At 37.0% G+C, this 21,251-nt stretch overlaps 1 protein-coding gene across 4 annotated transcripts in view; it reads left to right on the top strand.

Annotated features, from left to right (window-relative positions):
* PARN (poly(A)-specific ribonuclease) overlaps positions 1–21,251 on the top strand; it is a 64,418-nt gene that overhangs the window by 1,434 nt on the left and 41,733 nt on the right. For 2 of the 4 annotated variants that reach the window (XM_087731466.1, XM_087731465.1), the window contains exons 3-18: positions 61–140; positions 1,910–1,977; positions 2,072–2,153; positions 2,893–2,953; positions 3,650–3,815; positions 4,028–4,093; positions 4,863–4,901; positions 6,835–6,877; positions 7,530–7,610; positions 9,771–9,827; positions 10,609–10,686; positions 11,854–11,897; positions 12,392–12,434; positions 14,164–14,239; positions 17,021–17,131; positions 17,216–17,285. In XM_087731466.1, the coding sequence (XP_087587592.1) occupies positions 61–140; positions 1,910–1,977; positions 2,072–2,153; positions 2,893–2,953; positions 3,650–3,815; positions 4,028–4,093; positions 4,863–4,901; positions 6,835–6,877; positions 7,530–7,610; positions 9,771–9,827; positions 10,609–10,686; positions 11,854–11,897; positions 12,392–12,434; positions 14,164–14,239; positions 17,021–17,131; positions 17,216–17,285 (1,165 nt within the window). Of the gene's footprint in view, positions 1–60; positions 141–1,909; positions 1,978–2,071; positions 2,154–2,892; positions 2,954–3,395; positions 3,513–3,649; positions 3,816–4,027; positions 4,094–4,862; positions 4,902–6,834; positions 6,878–7,529; positions 7,611–9,770; positions 9,828–10,608; positions 10,687–11,853; positions 11,898–12,391; positions 12,435–14,163; positions 14,240–17,020; positions 17,132–17,215; positions 17,286–21,251 lie in introns of those variants that run through there. The other 2 variants (XM_087731467.1, XM_087731468.1) reach the window with 2 other exon arrangements.

Here is a 21,251-nt window from a genome sequence, read left to right as displayed (position 1 = left end):
TCTTTGCTGTGGCTAATTTTGAAAAGCTTACCCAAAGCAAAATATGTTCTACTTTTTCAGGGATCAGTGATGGGCCTTCTGTTAGTGCATTAACCAATGGCTTTGACACTCCAGAAGAAAGGTATCAGAAACTTAAAAAGGTAAAGTGTTTACCTTGACTAAAATGAAAATGCTTGAAAAAGGTCTGTAAAATTGAGTTACATAGAGCAGACAGGGATTGCTTGTTTCATTGTCTCTACTAACACAAGAATTGGGGAATGTTGCATTAAAAGTTGCATAAGTCATGGTCAGAACAGACAGGCAGACATAATTCCTCACACAAGAGTTAGTAGATATGTAGAACTTGTTAAAGGATTTTGAGAGTGTTAAAATTTATCAGTTCAAAGAGGAACTGGGTAAGAGGAATTCAGTGACAGAGAAACTACATCAGGACTAGGGTCCTTCCCAAACTACCTCTCCTGCCAGCATGTACTGTCCCTAACAAATCTTAAATGCCAGCTGTCCCCACCACCTCTGCCTCTCTGCAGCACAAAAAAAAAAAACCCAAAAGGGTGCTGGAGGACATGGAAAGTTATGAAAAATAACTAAATGACCACAGGAGACATGTGGTGTGTGAGGGTCAAAAGGTCAAAACTGTGACCTTGTGGGTTTGGTGTTTGGTGTTTGGTTTGGGGGTTTGTTGTGGTGTTTTTTTTTTCCATCAGAGAAAGGAATCAGAAGAGAGAAATGCTAAGCACCTCAGCACATGCGGTTCCCTGAAGTGTCCAAGGAGTCAATAAACAGTTAACTAATATTGATGGGGGAATTACTGGTTAGTGCTCCTACTGAGAAACTAGGACAACAAATGGCAAAAACTGAGGAGGAGACTATAGCTAAAAAACCCCCCAAACACTAAAGGAGACGATAAAAGCAGAGACCAGTCTCTGAAGAGCATCCAAGAAGCTAGAGGATGCCATATTCTGTTCATCTGGCTGAATATAAGCCTTTCAGAGCTTCAGGGTAGCTGACGATTCAGGCTCTGCAGGCACAGTCAGCCTCTGTTGCTCATTGTAAGAGGTCTGGTGTATGAGAAGCCAGCCCCAAATTCTTTGTTGTCACCTTCTTAAAACTTAACTTTTACCAGCTAATAAATTAACTTCATGATTGATATTTTTGATCTTTATACTCAAAGATAAAAGAACTGATTTTATATATCCTGTTGCCACCCTTTTTTTTTTTCCCTCTATGACAGAATTGAATAATCCTATGTCTTCTTTGTGTTTAAAATGGGTGTTTGGCCCTCAGAAGGAATGAGTCTTTCAATGAGACCACAATGCTTGTTTATTTTCTTGTACCTTTGCAGTGGTGTTAAAAACCCTTCCAGTATTGGTCCAACAATTGTGAAATAGTAGAGGACATGATGATAAAGTGCCTAGTGACTATGCTAGTACTTCTGTCACGTTATCAACTGTTAGCCATGTGGATTAGAAGAACATTAAGTGTATTATTATGTGTATTTGAAAATACACATACAGCCAGTGTCCCTCACAGCCTGCTCCCACACTATGGGGAATGTAAATGGATGTTGAGAAGGAGGACTGACAGCTGCTTTAGATGTAGTGTCTCTTGTGTGTGAGCGACAGGTGGAGAGAGATGGGACTTCCCTCAGTTCTTGTCTGTCTAGGGAATGGAAGTGTGTACTACAAGTCATCTTTGGGCAATAGCGAGATGATTAAATGGGGATGAAAACTAGTTGAAAAACTCTGGTGTATTTACTTCAAAATTACCAACAGAACAAACATGGGTTAAGAAGATTCAGATTTGCTTAATTTTGAAATGGAGAGAAATCATATTTATTGTGGATGCACCCCAGTTAGCCTTAAATGTGTACAATTTTTATTCTCATGCAGAGTTTTCTTTTCCTTTCCAGCATTCCATGGATTTTTTGCTCTTTCAGTTTGGCCTTTGCACTTTTAAATATGATCACACAGAAGAAAAGTATGTTATTCTCTTATTCCTTGTTTTTTTAATTGAGGAATTTATGAAATAATATTGATAAGCTGTATTGACACGCAACTCATCTTTTTCACAGGTATATAATGAAGTCATTTAATTTCTATATTTTTCCAAAACCCTTTAACAGAAGTTCACCCGATGTCAAGTTTGTTTGTCAGGTTAGTAGAAAAACAAGCTTGATTTTGTTTGGTTAAGATATACCTGCAGCAAACTTCTAAAAAATATTTCCAGGAAAACTACATCATTGTAGAGAAAGAAGTGGTTGGTTCTTTTCACAGCTTAATGGGCAGATAAACATAAGTTTCTGGGGTTTGTTTTTTTTCTTATAGAAGAAATAAGCATCAGCTAAGAGCAATCCATAAAAATGAGCTTTAAGGGAATATCTTTGACTCCAGTTTTTAAATCTTGTTACACATTACATTGTGTGGTTTCTGGAATTGGAGATAATGTTCGAAACCTGGCAAGATGATTCTATTTTTTTTTTTTTTATTCCTTTCTTGTCTGACTTCCTGCTCCCTTGCTTTTTCTGTTTGATCCTTTATTCCCATCTGCTTATCTCACTTTCACTGCTTCCCAGGGTATTGCCAGCATTTTTCTGGTCTCAGATTTGTTCTCCTGAGCCACATTTTGCTTTCTTTAGTTTCCTCTTTCCACATAGCTCGTTCTTTCATATTTGTCCCTTTAGTGTATTTATTGTTCTTGGACTTCATGGAAGTTGAAAACAAATAACAAAAGTAGCATAGCCTAAACTCTCTGTGGCTTCTGTAGGGTCACAAACCTGGCTGCTCTTGACTTTGGACCTAGTATAATTTCTTAAGAAGTGTAAAAATAACTGAATTGATCTTTTTATGCCACAGATACTCTTGCCAATTGTAAAGCTATTTTCTTTTGTTGCAGAGTTCAAGTATAGATTTTTTAGCAAACCAAGGATTTGATTTTAATAAAGTTTTTCGCAACGGTGAGTTGTTTTGGTTTTTTTTTCTTTCTTTCAATGTCTGCAAAATTTATGATGACATCTTTCATCATTTTCTGCAAAAAGAAAAAGGCAGCCATTCATGATACTCTCTTAACACATAATGAAGTTCTTAAAATTATTCTTATCTGATCTACAGTTGTGCTGATAGTTACTCCCTTTCCAAAAATTCATGGTATAGGTTCACCACAATAGAATTCCTATTTAGATAAGTGCTTGGTTGTTTATTTTTGTTTGGTGGCTAAACATAAATAACAGATTAACAAGTTATGTAGCTGTGTAATGGATCGGTAGTGACATTTTAGAAAAAGTATCAGTGCATTGTAATAGGTGCTGCTGCAGTCTATTATTAAAGCGATGCAGATAGCAAGGAAGAGTAGTGCTAAATATTTTTGTGATTGTGATCTACAGCTCTGCAGTCCTCAGGCTCGTGCCTGGTGCAGATGAGGCGTATAGCTCTTAAGAGTCCAACGGTACCAGCTCATCTGGCATGTGCTAGAAGGAAGCCTGGATACACACAGATAAAGAATGGGGTCTAGAACAGGTGACTGAAAGGGAAGGATGTGTTTTGGGCCTTCAGGGGTGTAACACTGGCAAATGCTTGGTTAGTGATAAGTCTAATTTGTCTCTAATTATGATGAGCTTTTAAATGCCTTGTTTGTTTGTTTGTTTGTTTTTCAGGAATTCCATATTTAAATCAGGAAGAAGAAAAACAGCTGAGGGAACAGTATGATGAAAAACGTTCTCAGGCCAATGGTGCAGGATCTCTGTCATACATTTCTCCTAATGCCACAAAGTGTCCTGTAACAATTCCTGAAGATCAGAAAAAATTCATTGAGAAAGTAGTGTAAGTAGAATTGTTTAATATTCTCTGATGTTGTTGAAACTAAAACATGAACAGTAGTCACACATTCGTATGTCGAAGCTATGTTTATTAGTTCACTAGTTGTAAAATAGTTCTCTTTTTGTTATGAAGTGTTTTCTTGTCTTTTTGGGAGAGCTGTAAACATCATAAAAAGAAAACGGTAGATATAGAAGCAAATAATCTATTTCTTCCAGGGAACAGATAGAAGACTTATTAAAGAACGAAGAAAATGAAAGTTTGGAACTGGAGCCATGTACAGGGTCAGTTTCTGAAATTACTTATTAAGAATTATTTATTTTGGCCATATAGAATTAAGGGAGTGATAAGGAAGAAGAATATCTTTACTTGGGTTGACTGTAGCAAAATCTACATGTGACTAGTCTCTGAAGGTTGAGAAAACATGGGAACTTACACGGATGTCATACTCTTGCTTTATGAGCCATAACTTCTGCGTGTAGTGACAGCATATTTTAAGTATAGCCAAGAAGTGTCTTGCATACGTGAGCCTCCTTTTGCTATTGCTGAAGTGCTCCATAAGCCTTGGATATGCATTTTATAAACAGGTTTCTCAAATCTATTGAGCTATTAGTTATTCATAGTTGACACTGTGTATTGAAACTGGTTTTAGTGGGTCTCCTTCCAAAAGTCTATTTAGCTTTGGAGTCCAGATGTTTGGAGAGTACAGTTATTTAAAAAATAAAAAATTTGAATTTAGAAATACTAGAACATTGTGAAGCTGGGCGTAAGGTAACATCACTGTATCTATATTCAGTAATCATGACTGCAGAATATTTGCTTACGAGAAGATACGTGGGTAACTGTATAAAATGGTGTAAATGCCTTTACAGCTTAGCAACTGAACATCAGAATTCAGTAGAACCCTTCCAAGCCTGTAGGTTCTGGTAGCAGTGACTTGTGCTTTAAAAATCTTCCTACAAATGAACATGGAGCCAGCTTTAACTGAACATTATTACTTTGAAACACTTCTGTAAGTGGAGTATTAGTAACACAATTGTCTTTTGATTTTAGATTTCAGAGGAAATTAATTTATCAGACCTTGAGCTGGAAGTAAGTTACTGGTAATACTGCCTTACTGTATATTTTTAGTATTTCTGATAAGAAATCTGGGTAAGATCTGATCTACTTAACCTCTGAGGTGATTCATTTAGACTTTTTTTTTTCCTTTAAGAGGACTTCTGTAATGTTCTGAAGATAAATTGCATTAAACTGGTTTACGATGATTCATTTGAATATTTTAAAGTTTAGTATTTATTTTATCATTCCTATCTAAAATCTGTGAATAGAACAGTACAGCCTAGAATTATGTAACAAATGCAACTTGACAGGTTTTTAGTGAACAGAAAGTGCATGTGCTTATACAGATTGTGGGCTTTACTTGAAAAACTACTAGTTCTATGGCAGGTAGTGGTATGTTCATAGTTTTCTGTTAGATGCCAAGTATAAGCATTTTCGATGACTTAAAAATCTTAATTCGATCAGTAATTCTCTTCTCCTTTCTTGGCTTTATCCTTCATCTATGCCTAAATATATCCCTTAAGGCCTTAGGAGAAACTGTTAGGTTGTAGAGATGAGATTTTTCATTGTTCTGACTGCTCTAGTAAAATGTGGAAAATACAGTGGAAATTTCTTTTGTACATTTAGTTAATTCAGTGTTGCAACAGTGTCTGGCACTCCGTTACTTACACTGGAAGTGGATAAAATAAAGCTTCTCTCTCTAAAATGGAATCTCAAGATGTGAGTTTGAGAATTAATCTGAGAAAGAGAGAGGTGTTTTCAGGAATTATTCTGTGTGGATTTGTTAATATATCGATAGAACATCTATAGCTTCCAGTAGCCCATAGTGTTATGTTTGTCTGCCACTTATTCTTGCATCTTCTGTCAGTGGATGGAAGAGTGTGTTCATAAATTGTTGTTGGTTTTTTTTTTTTTTTAGCATTCAGCTGTGTTGCTTTATGTGTATACAGCTGTGTACACTGTGTGTGTATATTGGTGAGAGAAAGCGAAGTTGTGAAGTTAGCATGGAGATAATTAAAGCAGAAAACAGTGAGATTATTGATTGCCCTTGTGTCCTGAACTCTTCGCAGGTCATTTTCTCTATTGAAGTGTTCTGTTGTGCAACTGTGTTTTGATGCATCCAAGGTTTGTGACGTGAAGCAGCTTGAAACTGAGGTCTAGGTTCAAAATTGTCTGAGAAGTCAGGGTGGAGAGAACACAATAGTACTCTAGTATGTGGTCTCTAGTTGAGTTTTAGTAGCAGCCAGAGGACGAAGGAAACATGCTGGTTCTGCGGTGGTTATATAATTGTGGTTAGTTTATTATAATGGGAAGATCAGAGTAATTTCTACTTGTTAAGCAGTGAAGGGCAATATTCTCTGACCTTGCTGTTGGTTGGATGCTCTGTGGTTCTGTGTCTGGTAGTGCTTTGGTAATTAAACATGATTGTGGCGGAGTGATGCAGCCCTGTAGCAGAGGTAATGACATTTGTGTTAATATTTCCTGTCAGAGCTTACTGTTAGCAGGAAGTTGAGGGTTGCTTATAAATCCTAGAATAAGTGACATATTAAAGGCGTGCAGTCACCGAAGAAGCTGTCTTGTGGCTGCAAGTAAATGAGAGCTTTCTCACCAGTGTTTTGATTTTGGATTTCTTGAAAGCAGAGATTCTAGATTGTGATGAAATATCTAGATACTTAATATTACTAAAATAAAAATTATAGGTCCACAGCAATAGAATGGGAAATTGCATAGGAAAATACATTTTAGTGCTAGTTACTGTTAGGTAACATAAGGAGGCCAATTTAACTAGCCTATTACTTGAAATTTTCCATTATTTTAAATAAAAAGGAACTTTTAATAGTTCTTTTGCACTTGAGAATTATAGTAATAATGAAACATGAAATTACGGAATCACTGTTGCATTTTCAATATGCTAAATGCCAAATTAATAGCTACTTGTATTTACTTTTCATTTGTGTTGCTGTAGGTATCCAAAAGGTATCCATGTGGAAACTCTGGAGTCAGATAAGGTAACTAGGCGTGTTACTGCCTGTAACATTTGTTCTGTTTAAAGGAAATTGTATTTCTCAATTTTGCCAGCTCTCCTAACTTTTAGATCTAGCTTGAGCTTTGTTATGCAAAATGCGAAACATTTTAAATGGAATACAATGAACTAGTTTCTAAACATTAAATCTGACCAGTATATGAAGTGTAAGCATGTATTTGTGTGGCTTAATATTATTATTTTTTTAAGAAGGATACTAAAGAGTATTTTAAGATGTAGTGGATCTGACGTTCATTATTGGTGAAAAGTAGATCTTGATCTTGGAGGAAAAATAGTGGCATCACATGCTGTATCCTCACTTCCCAGCACAAATCTCTGCTTCAAAAGATATTTGAAATCCACTATTTACAAGGAAATGCTGATAACCTTTCCTCAGAAGTAAAAAGTGAATTTAGTAAAAGTTAGGTTTGGTGGATGAATCTAATACAGCTTTCTAAAGTAGGCTTTTGGGCGTAGGTGATAAAGTGGTGCTTACAATAGGAACAGTCATGTTGCCAAGTAACTGCTGCTGAGGTATGCCTTAATTTTCTTTACAATGTAAATTTACAGAAATTTGCAGTGGTTTTAAATATGAACTTCTTAGAGTCATTCCTCAAACTATACATTTTTTATTTTAGAAGGAGAGATATATTGTTATTAGTAAGGTAAATGAAGAAGAACGAAAAAGAAGAGAACAGCAGAAACAAGCAAAAGAACAGGTAAATAAGTTCCTTTTCATTAGTTTACATGAAAGAGGGAGGGGGAAAATCTGACTTCAGTCAGCTACGCAAAATTGTGTGATAGGGTTTGGTAGTATTTCCCTTTTGTTTGGCTGTGGCTGTTGTCTGAAATTGATCCTCCAAATTCTACCAGATAACTTAGGCTTTGCAATGGAGCAAGAAGAGTTGCCAGACACTCTAAAAATTTTCAAGAATGAGTTAATTGTAGAATACTGAACCAATATTCTGGAGCATTGAATTCCTCCTCAGATGAATCTGCTGTATCAGAAAAGCATGGTCTAGTAATAGGAAACATCAGTTTATTGCATTTATTAGTGCTGTATAACGATAGTAATTGCAAAAAGTCTTGCAGAAATTCTTGAGCGAGTTTTCACATTATTTGGATTCACAATCTGTCCTTGGAGTAGTACTCTGTTACAAAACTTGCTTGCTCTTAGTTGTCCGAGTTAAAATGTCCTGTGCAATTCATGTCACCTGACTTTTCTTGATAGAAACATGCTGCACACGACTGCTCTAGTAACAAGCTGACTGGAAGGTCATGTCTGGCATATTCAAGCACTCTCAGCATTGTTTATGGGACTTGATATTTTTTGCTTACTGAGTCTGACACGAGTTTCAAGAAGTTGTAAGACTTGAATTGTGAGAATTCTTGATCGCACTCTTGTGATTTGTGCTTACATGTTTCAAGATAAAGTCAGCTTGGGTGCAGCAAATAATACTTGCATGCAGAATGCTTCTTAAGAGAGAAAGAGACCTCAACTAATGTGAGATCTCTTTTTCCAAAAGGCAAGTTAGGGACAATTTACTACTGCAGCAGATTTTTCTGAAGCAATCTTTATAGGTGTATTACTCACTCTGACTAGTGGCATTCAGAGCTGAACTAAAATAACAGTGAATGTTTTTATTGAATTTCACTTCTGGTTGAACGAAGTCAAACAATGCAAGGCAGAAATTACTTCCCTAGACCTGAAAAAGAAAAATCTGTTATAAAGAATTCCTGAAGTGAAACTAAAATAGGTGCCGTAGTCAGATCCCCCTAAACCAGTCTGAGTCGGTATAGAATGTGTAACTCGCGTTACATAATATTGTATTTGTATAGTTGTATTTTCTTATTTTTGTTTATATAAATAGTGAAGAATGTTGCTTCCCCAATCTCAATGTTAGCATAAAAATATAATCTGATTTAATAGAAATAACAATCAGGATTCAACCCGTTGCATCTTGTAACAATGTATGTAAAAAATATGGCTGAAGATATGTAGCTTAATTTTAATATCTTCTTCAGCTGTTGCAGTGTAATAGCTGTTATTGAATAGCTGAGCGCTACTGAACGTCTTGTAGGGACAGTGAACTGACTCAGCGGTATTGGTCTGGCTGGGATGAAGTTACCTTTCTTCATAGCAGCCCACAAGTTGCTGTGCTTTGCGTTTGTGGTTGTGTTGATGCCATACAAGTGTTTTGGCTGCTGCTGAACAGCGCTTGCGCAGTGTCAAGGCTTTCTCTCTGTTCCACCCTCCCTAAAAAGCAAGTAGGCTGCGGGGGCGGGGGGCAAGAGGTTGGGAGGGGATGTTCCTGGTTGTGGTGTTTATCTTCCCAAGCAATCTTTAAGCGTGCTGAGGCCCTGCTTCCCAGGAAGTGGCTGGACATCTGCCTGCTGACGGGAAGTGGTGAATGAATTCCTTTTTGCTTTGCTTGTACATGCAGCTTTTAGTTTTCTTACTAAACTTGTCATTATATTGATCCACGAGTCTTTGCTTTTCTTTTAATTTCTTTTCTCTCTTTGTTTTTTTTTGTTTTGTTTTTTTTTTTCTTCCTTTTGTCCCCCCTATCCCCTGGGAAACGGGAGTGAGCAAAAGGCAGAGTGGGTGTTTGGCTTCTGGCCAGGGTCAACCCACCACAATAGCTTGTGACTTGTCCTGCTTTACAGTGAACTAGAGCTACATATAAAACTGCAATTCTGTCAGCAGCATCCTGCTTTGACCTCATGTATCTTCCAGATATTGACATTTCCTCTGTGGTCTGTTCTTGGTTATGTCTGAGAAAAAGTTTGAGCCAAACTGGTGTGTCTGGAAGTTTGCAGGTACAGTTTTGACAATATTTGTATTTATGTTTTGCTAATGTCAGAATCTTTGCTTACAGGAAGAGTTGAATGATGCGGTAGGATTTTCCAGAGTTGTTCATGCCATTGCTAATTCTGTAAGTTAACATGATTTTTAATGTACCTTTGGTTGTAAGAAAAAAAAAATAATGAATTCAAAGAAAGAATTCTTTTCCTGTTACATTTTTGGAAGATGAAATACAAGTTAGTGGCGCTTTTTTTTTCTCTCCCCCCCCCCCCCTTTTCTTTTTCCTCTTTTCCCCCCCTTTTTCTTTTTCCTCTTTTCCTACCTGCTCTGTAGGAAAAAAACCATGTATGCATATTGTTTTCTCTAGCAAATGGAGGATTCAGGGAAGCAGAAAAGGTTGTCATGTCAAATGAATCAAAGTTAACATTTAAAAAATTTTTTGTACTTTTTCAAGAAGGAACTTGTACAACATCTGGTGTGACAGGTTCTGCACCATGAGAAGCCAGATCACGCCCCTAATAACTATCGTATATTACAACCATAAAGAATATATTGCGAGTTGTTGTACAAGTTGTAAATGAAAAGGTAGTGGACTTCAGAAATCACTTGATTTCGATCTTAAAATAGATTACCTTTGTAAACCAAGTTGTAAGTAGCTGTTCTAGTGCATCTTCTCCACATTTCAAGCTGCTGCTGAAGGCTGTGATAAGTGATTGGTAGTAGAGGAAAAAGGAGTGGCTGCTCTGAGAGAATGGAGGAGTCTGTGGGGCAGGCAGAGAGCAAGCGGGAGGTTTGATTTGTACATGTTCCCAGCTGCCCTCGGCTAGCATCTGGGATGGGTGCTTTTCACAAATTGCCCCTGCCATGGCCGTGATTGGAAATGTAACTAACATTTAATGTTCTTTTCACAGGGCAAGCTTGTTATTGGGCACAATATGCTACTGGATGTTATGCATACCATACATCAGTTCTATTGTCCCCTACCTGATGTAAGTAATCTTCTGAGTCTTCAGATGATGAAATAAATGCCTTAATGTATTTGTCTTTAGTCTTGTCGCCAAACGTTCTTGTGAATGGAAGCATATGACAGTCTATTAAGAACAATAGAAAAGTGTTTTAAAAAGAACACTTGTTACTTCTGGGCTACTGCCTTATTTTCTTAAATCTTCATGTAGAAAGCTTAGTTGGATTGAATTCTTCTGCTTTACATTTTTAAAATGTTCAAATTAAATGTTGGAATTGAACTGTGGTTTCTGCTTATATCTGTTAGTCCTTCAGAAACTGCTTGGATGATGGCAAGTAAATTTAACTGTCTTGTTAAGATACTGGTTTGGAGCTTCAGCATTATTGTGTGGCATGTTTCCCCCTCTAGTCTACAAAGTGGGAATATAAGTTTTCATATAATGTAGTACAATTAATAGGATGATAAGAAATCTTGTAGCAGGATGATGTTCGTTGGGGTGAAGAGGTGGAATGTCTGAATAATTGGAGGGAGCATACTTTCGTGACTGCGGTAGGGCAGTCTAACAGTTCATGACTGCAATAGTCTAAGGATTAAGTTAAACTAAGCAATGTATTGGCACCGAGGACATTGTCTGAAGAAGCCAAAGGTCTCATTGGAAGGGTGGCCCGTGTGATGGTTATATTACTTAAAATCCTGAAGGGCTTGTGGGTGTTACGGGAAAGACTTGATTATGAGATGGGAGAAAGAAGTTTGGGACCTGTTTGGACAGTGTTGGAACATAAGCAGCTGTCAGTTGTTCCTGTACAAACTGTAGGCAGTCAACTGTCCACCTGGAGTGACTGCTTATATTCCATTGACACATTAAACGCTGGGAATGTTTAAGTAAAACTGTTAACACAGTTGGAATTAGAGGCAGTCTAGGCTATCTAATAGGATAGGGTATTGGAGGTAATAGAACATTTCTCTTACGAATCACAGACAAATCAGAAATAATTAGTCTGGAGTTCTATGTAATTGCAGGTGGTATTCACAGTAATGCTGACAAATACATCTCTTATGAGATCAGAATTCAGTCACTGTATCTTAATTTTAGAAGCTGGTTGGATAATTGTAGCTATTGCTATATATCATCATGAGACTGATAAACAGTTAACTTATTTGGGTTTTATCTTCTGGTTTAACGTTAAATTAGGACCTAAGTGAGTTCAAGGAAGTAACATCATGTGTCTTTCCCCGGTAAGTTCTTAGTTCAAACTTTCAACTGTTTTAGTATTGTTTTAGCAAGCTGATACTGTTTGTCCTAGCCCTGTAACCTAGCTGTTACTGGAAATAAAATTGGGAACAGGTTAGATAAATAATAGCTTTTAAAGTATTCCGTAGCATCTCTTTTTCAGAAAAGCAGTGCTATTGTTCTACTTCTTGGCAAAAGATGCAGCTTTGCTACGCTACCCCCTTGTTTTTGGCATGATGTTTGGTGTTTTGAATCTGCGCTACATCTGGAACAAGATTTATTTGCTACTTATTGTTTGCATCTCTTGCTGTTGCTTAGTTGTTGTCCTTTTTCTTGCTGAACAAAGCCAAGGAGTGTTTCGGCTGCTCTAAGAACTCAGAGTAATTTTTCATTAGGGTGAAACTCCCGTTTCCCAGCTAATACACCATAACATTTTTGAGGATTTGGCAAAATGGACATTCTTCCATTTCTACTTATTTAGCTCTTTCTTTGTTTCTAGGCTATTGGATACTAAACTGATGGCAAGTACACAACCTTTTAAGGTAAATTAATATAATATTACAGAATGATTTGAAGGTACAAGTTTGCATTAAGTGTGTGTTGAAACAATTTTTTTTTTTTTTGAGGAAAATGTATAAGTGTTTTTTGTGATGCTTCTTTTTTGTAAAAGAATTATTTTTTTTAACACCTTATCTAAACTTACAGAATTTTTAGAATACAAATTTTACTTTTGTACAAGTGACTTTTGTGTTTGCTGCAGTTTTAAGGCAACTTAGCAGCTTTGAATTCCAAAATATGTGCAGTTTTTGCTACTTAAAATGTGATTAGCAGATTTTTTGTCTTGTAAATCAGCACTGCATGTCTACTCAGGAGAAAAAAAAAAAAAAGTGCTATTCACGAACAAATAGGACCTGGAAGCTGCTTGTATACTCAAAGCTTCAGAATATTGTGAATGCTGACTTAGATTTGTCTAGAAAAATATGGTTGAACATCATCATTAGATTCTATTGTGGCCTGCTGTTCAGTGGGTAGTCAGCAGGAGAAAAAAATTACAGGTTTCTCTTAAAACCTCTTGCAGCATGAGTTTTATTCTTCCAAAGAAGCATTGAGATAAGTGATCATCCTCTCTTGCTTTCCTGTGTGCCTTTGGAATGAATGAATTAAAAACATGCTGATGAAGCAGCATCTATCTTTCTGCATACCTCTCTGACTTTAGAGCATTGCATAACAGAAAATCTCATTAAAATGTACTTAGTAGAGATTTTTCAGGTTTGTCTTGCATACTGCTGTAGTAAGAATAGAGGCTTTTGTAATCTGAAAACTAATAATCCTGCACAGGTTTTATGTTCGGTACAGTTACGTTGATATTTGTAATTTTTACAGTAGATGCTTGGGTTTTAGGCTATTGTTATCAAATGGTGCTTTGGGATGCCAATATAATGCATCATTTGAGCTTGTTCATTGTACTGAGTTCTCGATAGCTTTTCAGACCGCAGACTTGATGATAACTGTAAACAGCTGTCTTGATTTAAAACCAAAGGAAATTTGGTCCTCAAAAATTTCAGACAACGTTAAGAAAAATTGTGTGAGATTTTTTTCTTTTCTCTTGCTATTGATTCTGCATGGTTTTTTCCACTGTACTGATTGGCAAAGTATATTTGATTATTCAGGAAGTTTGGTTTGAAGAAATTAATAATTTATATATCTTTTTGTGACATTGCATATACGCATATATAGATTCAGTAATGCAGCTCAGCTAAGCTGAAGTGTAGGAGCAGCTTCCTGATTGCCAGGCTTCTTTCCCTGTCTTTTTATTACTTTAAATCAGCAGTATTTACACTTGTAAAATTATTCAAGAATGTCCAGTCAGCAAGCACCCTTCAGTGCTCACCTAGAACACCTTCAACCATTCTGATCAATATTTAGGATATTTTGCCTTGCTGTTTGCGCTGCCTGTTCCCCTGCCACATGTACCACACGTGGAACCAGATTCAAATAGAAATATTACTTTGGCGTAATTCATCATCCAGAATTCTGAAAAGTATTAATAAATGCTTGTGACTGATAGATACTATGTTGTAGGTGAGGCAAGCTAACTTTTTAATAGTTGTCTTGACAGACTTCTCTGGTGTGTTAGTTTGACATGAGGCTATGTATAAATCCTTAGAGAACACAAGGTGGCAGCAGTAAATACTCATTTTATCCTATTTGATTTCAGTTTCCAGGGAAAATGTTCTTGACATTGGCAGTTAATGGTCTCTTTTCTTGCAGGAGATCATTAATAATACATCCCTTGCAGAACTGGAAAAGCGTTTAAAAGAGGTTCCGTTCAGCCCTCCTAAAGTTGGTAAGGATATATCAAAATGATCTTATTTCTGAAATGTTTTCTTCTTTCAGAGGAAAGAAAGTGTTTTGATTATTTTTGTTCTTGGTCTGAAATGTGATTGCCCTATTAATACTTAGTGTTTTGATGAAAGGGACTTTAAACACGGGCAATATACATGCAGTGCAGTTGTATTTAGAACTATTAGTGGAAGTCAGTAGGAATCCTTCCACTTTATTTCCGATAATAGAAGAATGGATGTATTCAGTGAACAGCAGTTTCATCATCTTCTAATGATGGCATTTTGGTTTTTAGCTTGATTTTTGATGAGTAACTTGAAATTGGTTTAAAACTGTTTCATTTGGTTATTATTGTCCTTCAGATCAAAGCCAGAGCACTCCAATAGGCACTTGGACAAACAAAACCAAGAAAACTTACACAGTAGTGTCTAGTCACGTGTGTTCTAGACATTATTAAAGTTCCTTTGGAGCTTTCTTTGCTTTGAGGTAAACAAAAGGATATTTAATCAAAGGGCAAGCTTATCTCAAGGTTCTGGAATTTTTCTTAAGCTGCTGATTCAGAAAAGGGAGGGCAATACTGAACAGTAGCGTGTGTTGGAAGGGACGGTCTCAATGCTTAATCAAAAACAAGATGAGTGATACTTTTTATATTGCTGAATGTGCAGAGCAGATGCACTTAAGCTGTAGGAACAGGACAGATAATAAGATGGATAATTACAGTCTTCTTGGACAAGAGCAGGAGCTGTTGGTGCCTAGACCTAAGTAATGCCATGCAGATGGAGTGTACAGTAATTGCATGCAGACCTTTTAGTGGCTGTCCTGGTTTCGGCTGGGATGGAGTTAATTTTCTTCCTAGTAGCTGGTGTAGTGCTGTGGTTTGGAGTTAGCATGAGAATAATGTTGATCACACACTGATGTTTTAGTTGTTGCTACGTCGTGTTTATGCTGGTCAAGGACCTTTCAGCTTCCCCTGCGCTGCCTGGTGCGCAAGTTGCTGGGAGGGAGCACAGCCAGGCCAGCTGGCCCAGACTGGCCCAAGGGCTATTCCATACCATATGACGTCATGCTCCGTATATAAACTGGGGGGAATTGGCTGGGGGGCAGCGATTGCTGCTCTGGGACGGGCTGGGCATTGGTCAACAGGTGGTGAGCAATTGCATTGTATATCAGTTGCTTTGTATATTCTTTTATCATTGTTATTATTTTCTCTTCCTCTGCTGTCCTATTAATCTGCCTTTATCTCAACCTGTGGGCTTTACTTTTTTTTCCGATTCTCTCCCCCATCCCACTGCGGGGGGAGGGTGAGTGAGCAGCTGTGTGGTGCTTAGTTGCTGACTGGGGTATAAACCACAGCAGTGGCATGTCGTCTGTAGCTTCTTCTCAGATGTAACATAATTTGGCAGCTGTCAGGTACTATTTTTTTTGCTGATGTAATATAAAATAATATTATTACCAATTTTTTTTTTTTTTTTTGAGCAAAATATGACCATAATGGTTGACTGACTCAGGAGTGTTAATATTTAATCAGAAATGATTGATGTGGTTCAGAACATCTGCAGTAAAGCATGTTTAAAAATATTAGAATACTTTCGTTAACTGTTCATTTGTGTTTTCTTTTGGATATGTATTTATTAAAAAAAAAAATTAGGTTATGCACTAAGAAATGTCCTTTTCAGCTCAGCCAGTACAGCTTAATGTTGTTGGAATCTCAGACAACTTTATTTTTAAAAACAATATTACAAGGGCTCATCTGAAAAAAGGCCTGATGTTTTGCTGCTCTAGTTTTATATAGAAAATATGGATTCAAGTTTCTTTTTACAAAATACAACAACTATTTATGCTTGCATATTTCCATTGTATAAGTTAGCTAGTATTTCTGTATCACTGTTTTAAATCCTGGGTATGTTTCATCTTTGTTTTAGCTTCATTTGCTAGGTTGAATGCAACAAATTAAATGGAAATATAGAGTTCACTTTTCAGTCTGTACCTTAATGTAAGCGTCATCATTCCGGCTTTTTAAACAGTTAATTTTGGTCTTCCAGCCCTATTCTCAGTATAACTTCTAGAGGAAAATGAGCCAGCTTTCTAGAGGTTGAGAAGCTAGCTACAGAGGTGAAATAACTTTGTTGGGAGTGGGAAGAATTTAAATGATAAAGAAAAAAGTGTGATGTGCGTATATTTCTCTGTTACAGAGACTTGGGCACTTGGAACACTTCTCTTCAGAGAAGTGCCTATTAAGGTTCCCACTTTCAGAGGTGATTCAAGGGATACTTCTCAAGGTCTTCACATAAACAACAAGCATGATTATCGATAAAGTTGTCAATAGAGACATCTTTTAATCACTTAGTTCCATCTTCATCATTTAAATATCTTGAAAAATCTGACTATGGGTCAATGGGATGGTTAGCAAACAGGTTAATAGTAGAGTTTTCAATTAGCCTGAGTGTCTGTTCTTTTAAATGCAGGACAGTCAGGAAAAAAATCTGCTGTGTGGGGAATTCTGCTGTCATTGTGTTAGAATTAATGCTCTATTTTGACTAAGTAGGTCTGTGGATTAATAGCTTTTTAATGGGAAGGAATTTCTATCCTAGGAGCCTATTCTTATTTAAAAATACAAAACAAAACTGTGCTTTTTTCAGAACTTCTGAATTTTCAGAAATGCTGAAAAATTGTATAAACTTACCCAAATGAGGTTATGCTCTGACAAAATAAGTGTGGGGGTAAGCATACAGGGCTGCCTTTAACTTCTGCAATAATGTGTTTACAATTTATTTTTTCTCCTCAGAAACTGCAGAAGGGTTTCCAAGTTATGACACAGCTTCTGAACAACTTCACGAAGCAGGATACGATGCTTACATTACTGGACTGTGCTTCATCTCCATGGCTAATTTCCTAGGTATCTATGTAGTCTTTTTCAACCTTCTCCTTAGTGCTGTCTGTAGCTGCTTATTACATACTGAATTTCTTCTTCATTCATCAGGTTCATTCCTCAGTCCTCCGAAAAACCATGTCTCTGCTAGATCAAAACTCATTGAACCTTTTTTTAACAAGTAAGTAGTTGTTGTATTAAAAGACCTGCTAAAACACAGGAGTATAACACTAGCCTTAGAATATGTATCTCTAGGCTCAGAATCAATGTCTAACTGCATTTTTCTTTACACTTTGGTTTTGATTGGCTTTCTGGTTCACGCTAGTAATGCTGCAGAGAAGCCAGAATTTGTAAAGTAAATACCTTTTCTTTTGAAAAGAATGGTTTACTTTCTGCTAACGTGTGAAAGGACACTTAGAAGAGTACCTGGACTGCTTTAATGGCCTTGTCCATGCCAGTGTTGAGAATATGTTTACAATTCAGAAAATTATTTCTGGAGTACACTTTGGGAGTAGTGGAACTGAAGAAAAACAGGTCAGGTGTTCTTTGTGTTGTAGGACATTGTCAGAAAGTGGTGATAGGTAAAACTGAGTATGCTAAAGAATCTGGAAAAACTAGAAAATCCCTCCTGTACTATCAATCGAAATAACACAAAACTATTTTATTAACGTTATCAGGTAACCCATTTTTAAGAAAGCATAATAAACATATGTGATTAGTTGTTTATGGGTGATGCTATGATCAGTATTTTGCTTTTGAATTGGATCTTCACGCAAGTTACTTGAACAAATTGAAGTAAGCCTTGAGAAATCTAGGGGTCTTTATGCACAGATTTGATTCTTTGCATATTTAATCTGTAGATTTTACCTCGTGACGATTCTAAAGATAGTGTAATGTGTCACATAAAGGGAAAGGAGTTGAAATTAAAAAGCTGCTAGTGCTTTAGTCTGTCTGTTTATTTAAATTCAGGAGAAATTCCATCCTTTCAAGCCCTATCATATAGGAGTTGGCAAATGTAATTATTTTAGCTTCAGATGGCCCACAAAAATGAGGGAATAATCGTGATCAATGGCTTTCAGCTTTCATTGGTCTGGAAACCAACTGACCGTAGTGACAGCAGTTACGTGATTCTCTTGACACCAAGACATCTGAGGCAGTAACTCCATGTATTCTAGCAGACATTATAAATTCTGTGTACGTTCCTTAGATTGAACATGGACGCGCAGTGACCGCTTGATTTGAATGTGAAGGTGATGATAGAACTGATCAGCATAATTTCATTTTAAGATAGGATTTATCCCAGGGCTGTTTTTAGTAACACCGGCACACGCACATGCCAACTAGTAGATGTCAATTGAGGGGGTTATTTCTTCAATCCTGAACCAAAATGTTTTCAGTTCTTTCTAGAGATGCATATCTGCACCACGTACAAACTGAAACTTCTAAAAGTGCCGCAATAATACCTTAAATTTAAGCTTTTCATGTTAGTTAAGTTGTGTACTTCAAATATGACGTTCCTCTGACAGTGTCATTTCGAAGTTTTGGAGGAAGCCTGCCATGTCTCTTCTGGCTTCAGAGTTAACACTGCCTAACTGTAATGAAAGGGAAAGTTAACAAAAAATCGTAGGGAGAAGAACAGCTCTCACTCTTTTACTTCCCCCCCCCCCCCCCCCCCCCAAGCAAGAACTGAAAATTACAGTTTACAAGAAAAAAAAGAAAGTTTATCCATTCTGTCATTATTCAGAACTTGTAGCTTCTTGTTTCAGAGAAGTTATACGTTATTTTCAAATCATGAAAACTTGGAAGACTTGCCATGTCTGACTTTCACATGATCTTAGAAGCTTTGCCATGTTCTAACTAACATCTGCCACCTCACCTCAGTCAGAGCTTGGAGATGAGACTGTCTCACCTTTTCCTTATAGTGAGCAGGCAAAGGCTTGTATTTTTGAAGCTTTTTTTTTTTTTACTATAATGCAAAATAACAAACCAGAATAAGACAACTCCATATATTTAATTATTTTTAAAAAAAGAAAAAAGATGTATGTACATGTCAGAAGTTGGAGTTGTTGGATATTTAAATGAACAAGTCTTTTGTTCTGTCAGTGTGTCCTTGCAGACCAGATGGCTGTTTCCAGTGCCTGGTCTGTGTGGCACCTGTAAGTAGCATCCAGGGCTTCTGCAATTTACATGGTTAACTTCAGGTCCCTCGTAAGTATGTTGCTTCTGGGGCTTTTTTGCAGGTATGCTCTGGGCTGCCAGCTAGCTTCCTGCTACACCTAGTTTTCTCTAGTTTGTGGTCTAGAAGCTTTCCCTAGCTGAGCATCCTCTCTTCCTCCCGGGGAGAAAAAAAACTATCTTCCTCCTTCCTCCAGAAGTTCTACCTGATCCTGTGGGCAGCAGTCAGAACAAGGAAACCTTTTCCTTTGTGCTGTAGTCATGTTCTTCAAGCAAAACACAAACTACAACATGCAAACAGTAAGCTAAACAAATGAAAGTTATACTATCTGTCACAAAAGTTTTTTCTGAAAGAAGCTGAACAGAGTAGCTTATTATAAGGCGATTATTTAGAAACAATGTTCTCCGTTTGAACTATTATCAAGATAGTCTTGAAAATGTTCTTTAAAGCAGACCACTTTGGGATTCTTTGGGTTGCTTATAAAGTCTTAATTTCAAGATCTCTAAATACTAGGTGTTTAACGAGAGATTAAACTTTTACATGACGGGTGTGACTGATAGCATTTTGGAAATGTTTTCTGTTTGAATAGACTCGTCACTAATGTGAATAGTGGGAGTAAATTTAAAACTGAAAAATCAAGCTTTGATTTTTACAAACGTAGCCTTCAAAGGAAGGTAATACGTTTTTCAGTAGTTATTTTGGCCTCTTTCATTATGTCAGCAAAGTTACGGAACTTCCTGGCTTGCCATTCAAGAGTGGAGGCCAGAATATAGGTTAATGTTCATATAGGTTGATGATGAACATAGGTAAAATCTTTAGTTTCAACTTCTTGTAAGAGTGGAACTGATTAAAAACAGACTTTGCTTTAGGGTTGTTTGGCTCTTTTAGGCATAAAGCAGTAAGTTATCTGATAAACAACTCAATAAGCCAAGAATTCCGGAGATGCATTTCTGTAGTCTTTATGCTTCATTGTATATACAACGTCTCTGAAAAATCATGTTCATGTGAACAATTTGCTGTGAGTAGTCCCTGATGAACACTCTAGGAGCTGAGATGGTGGGACTTTTTATATTGTAATATCTAAACTCTTATGTGTATAATTTGGATGCTGTATTGTGTTATATGCTGTGGAGCTGATTTGAAATTTTTTGACCTGTTTTGTTTAGAGCAACATCTCTTCTCTTCTTCCATACCCCTCTGCCCCCACCCGCAAGCCCCTCCCAAACTTTTAATGACAACTTTATTTCAGATCTCATTGAGTTGTTTGAATGTTGCTTTTTTTCTTTTGACATAGCTGGAGGCAGGGGGTGAAAGAGGTGTGGAGAAATGACAACACCGTGTTTTATTGAGCTGAATAGCATGATGGTCTGTAGAAATATAAATTATCTTAGACAGATTTTTTTCATACAACGGGATATCAGAAACCCAAATTTGACGTACGTGCAAATAGCTTGGTTTTGTGCTATATTTGTGGAAAATGTCTCACCAGGGAGCCAGCTACTCTGGCATGTATTGCAAATCAGTTAGTTTCTCCCTCTGCTTTTCTATATTAATTTAATTTTCTTTGCAAAATCGTTGCAAAAGAACATCAGTGTGCTTTTCTGCAGTTTGACCAATAGCTTTTCAGTCACAGTATAGGAGTAAACAATTGCTGTCGTTGCGCTCTCGGCCACATGTGGCTGTACTAGTTACTGAGCTGGATTGATAAACTGCTCTGGGTTTTAAAAGATGCCTTTTCTTTTTTCAGCTGGATCAATTTCTCTACACAGTTCAGCTGTGAAAACTTTTATCCTAGCTCAGTGCAGAGGAAGAATGTTGACTACTTGAGACTACTTAGGCATTGCTGTGAAGTGCCATGATCATAGCCTTGCTCTCCTTATTTTACTTGACTTGCCACAGAAGCAATTGTCTGCCGAGTGGCTGTCTCAAAATACCTCAGAGGTCCTAGGATATTGTTGTATATTGAGAAGT

This window comes from Nipponia nippon, unplaced genomic scaffold (assembly GCF_047370975.1).
Source record: "Nipponia nippon isolate SJK-2023a ecotype South Korea unplaced genomic scaffold, ASM4737097v1 scaffold_5, whole genome shotgun sequence".
NCBI classification, from domain to species: domain Eukaryota; kingdom Metazoa; phylum Chordata; class Aves; order Pelecaniformes; family Threskiornithidae; genus Nipponia; species Nipponia nippon.
Note: the sequence above shows the minus strand (reverse complement) of the source record. Positions and strands in the feature narration are given on the sequence as shown.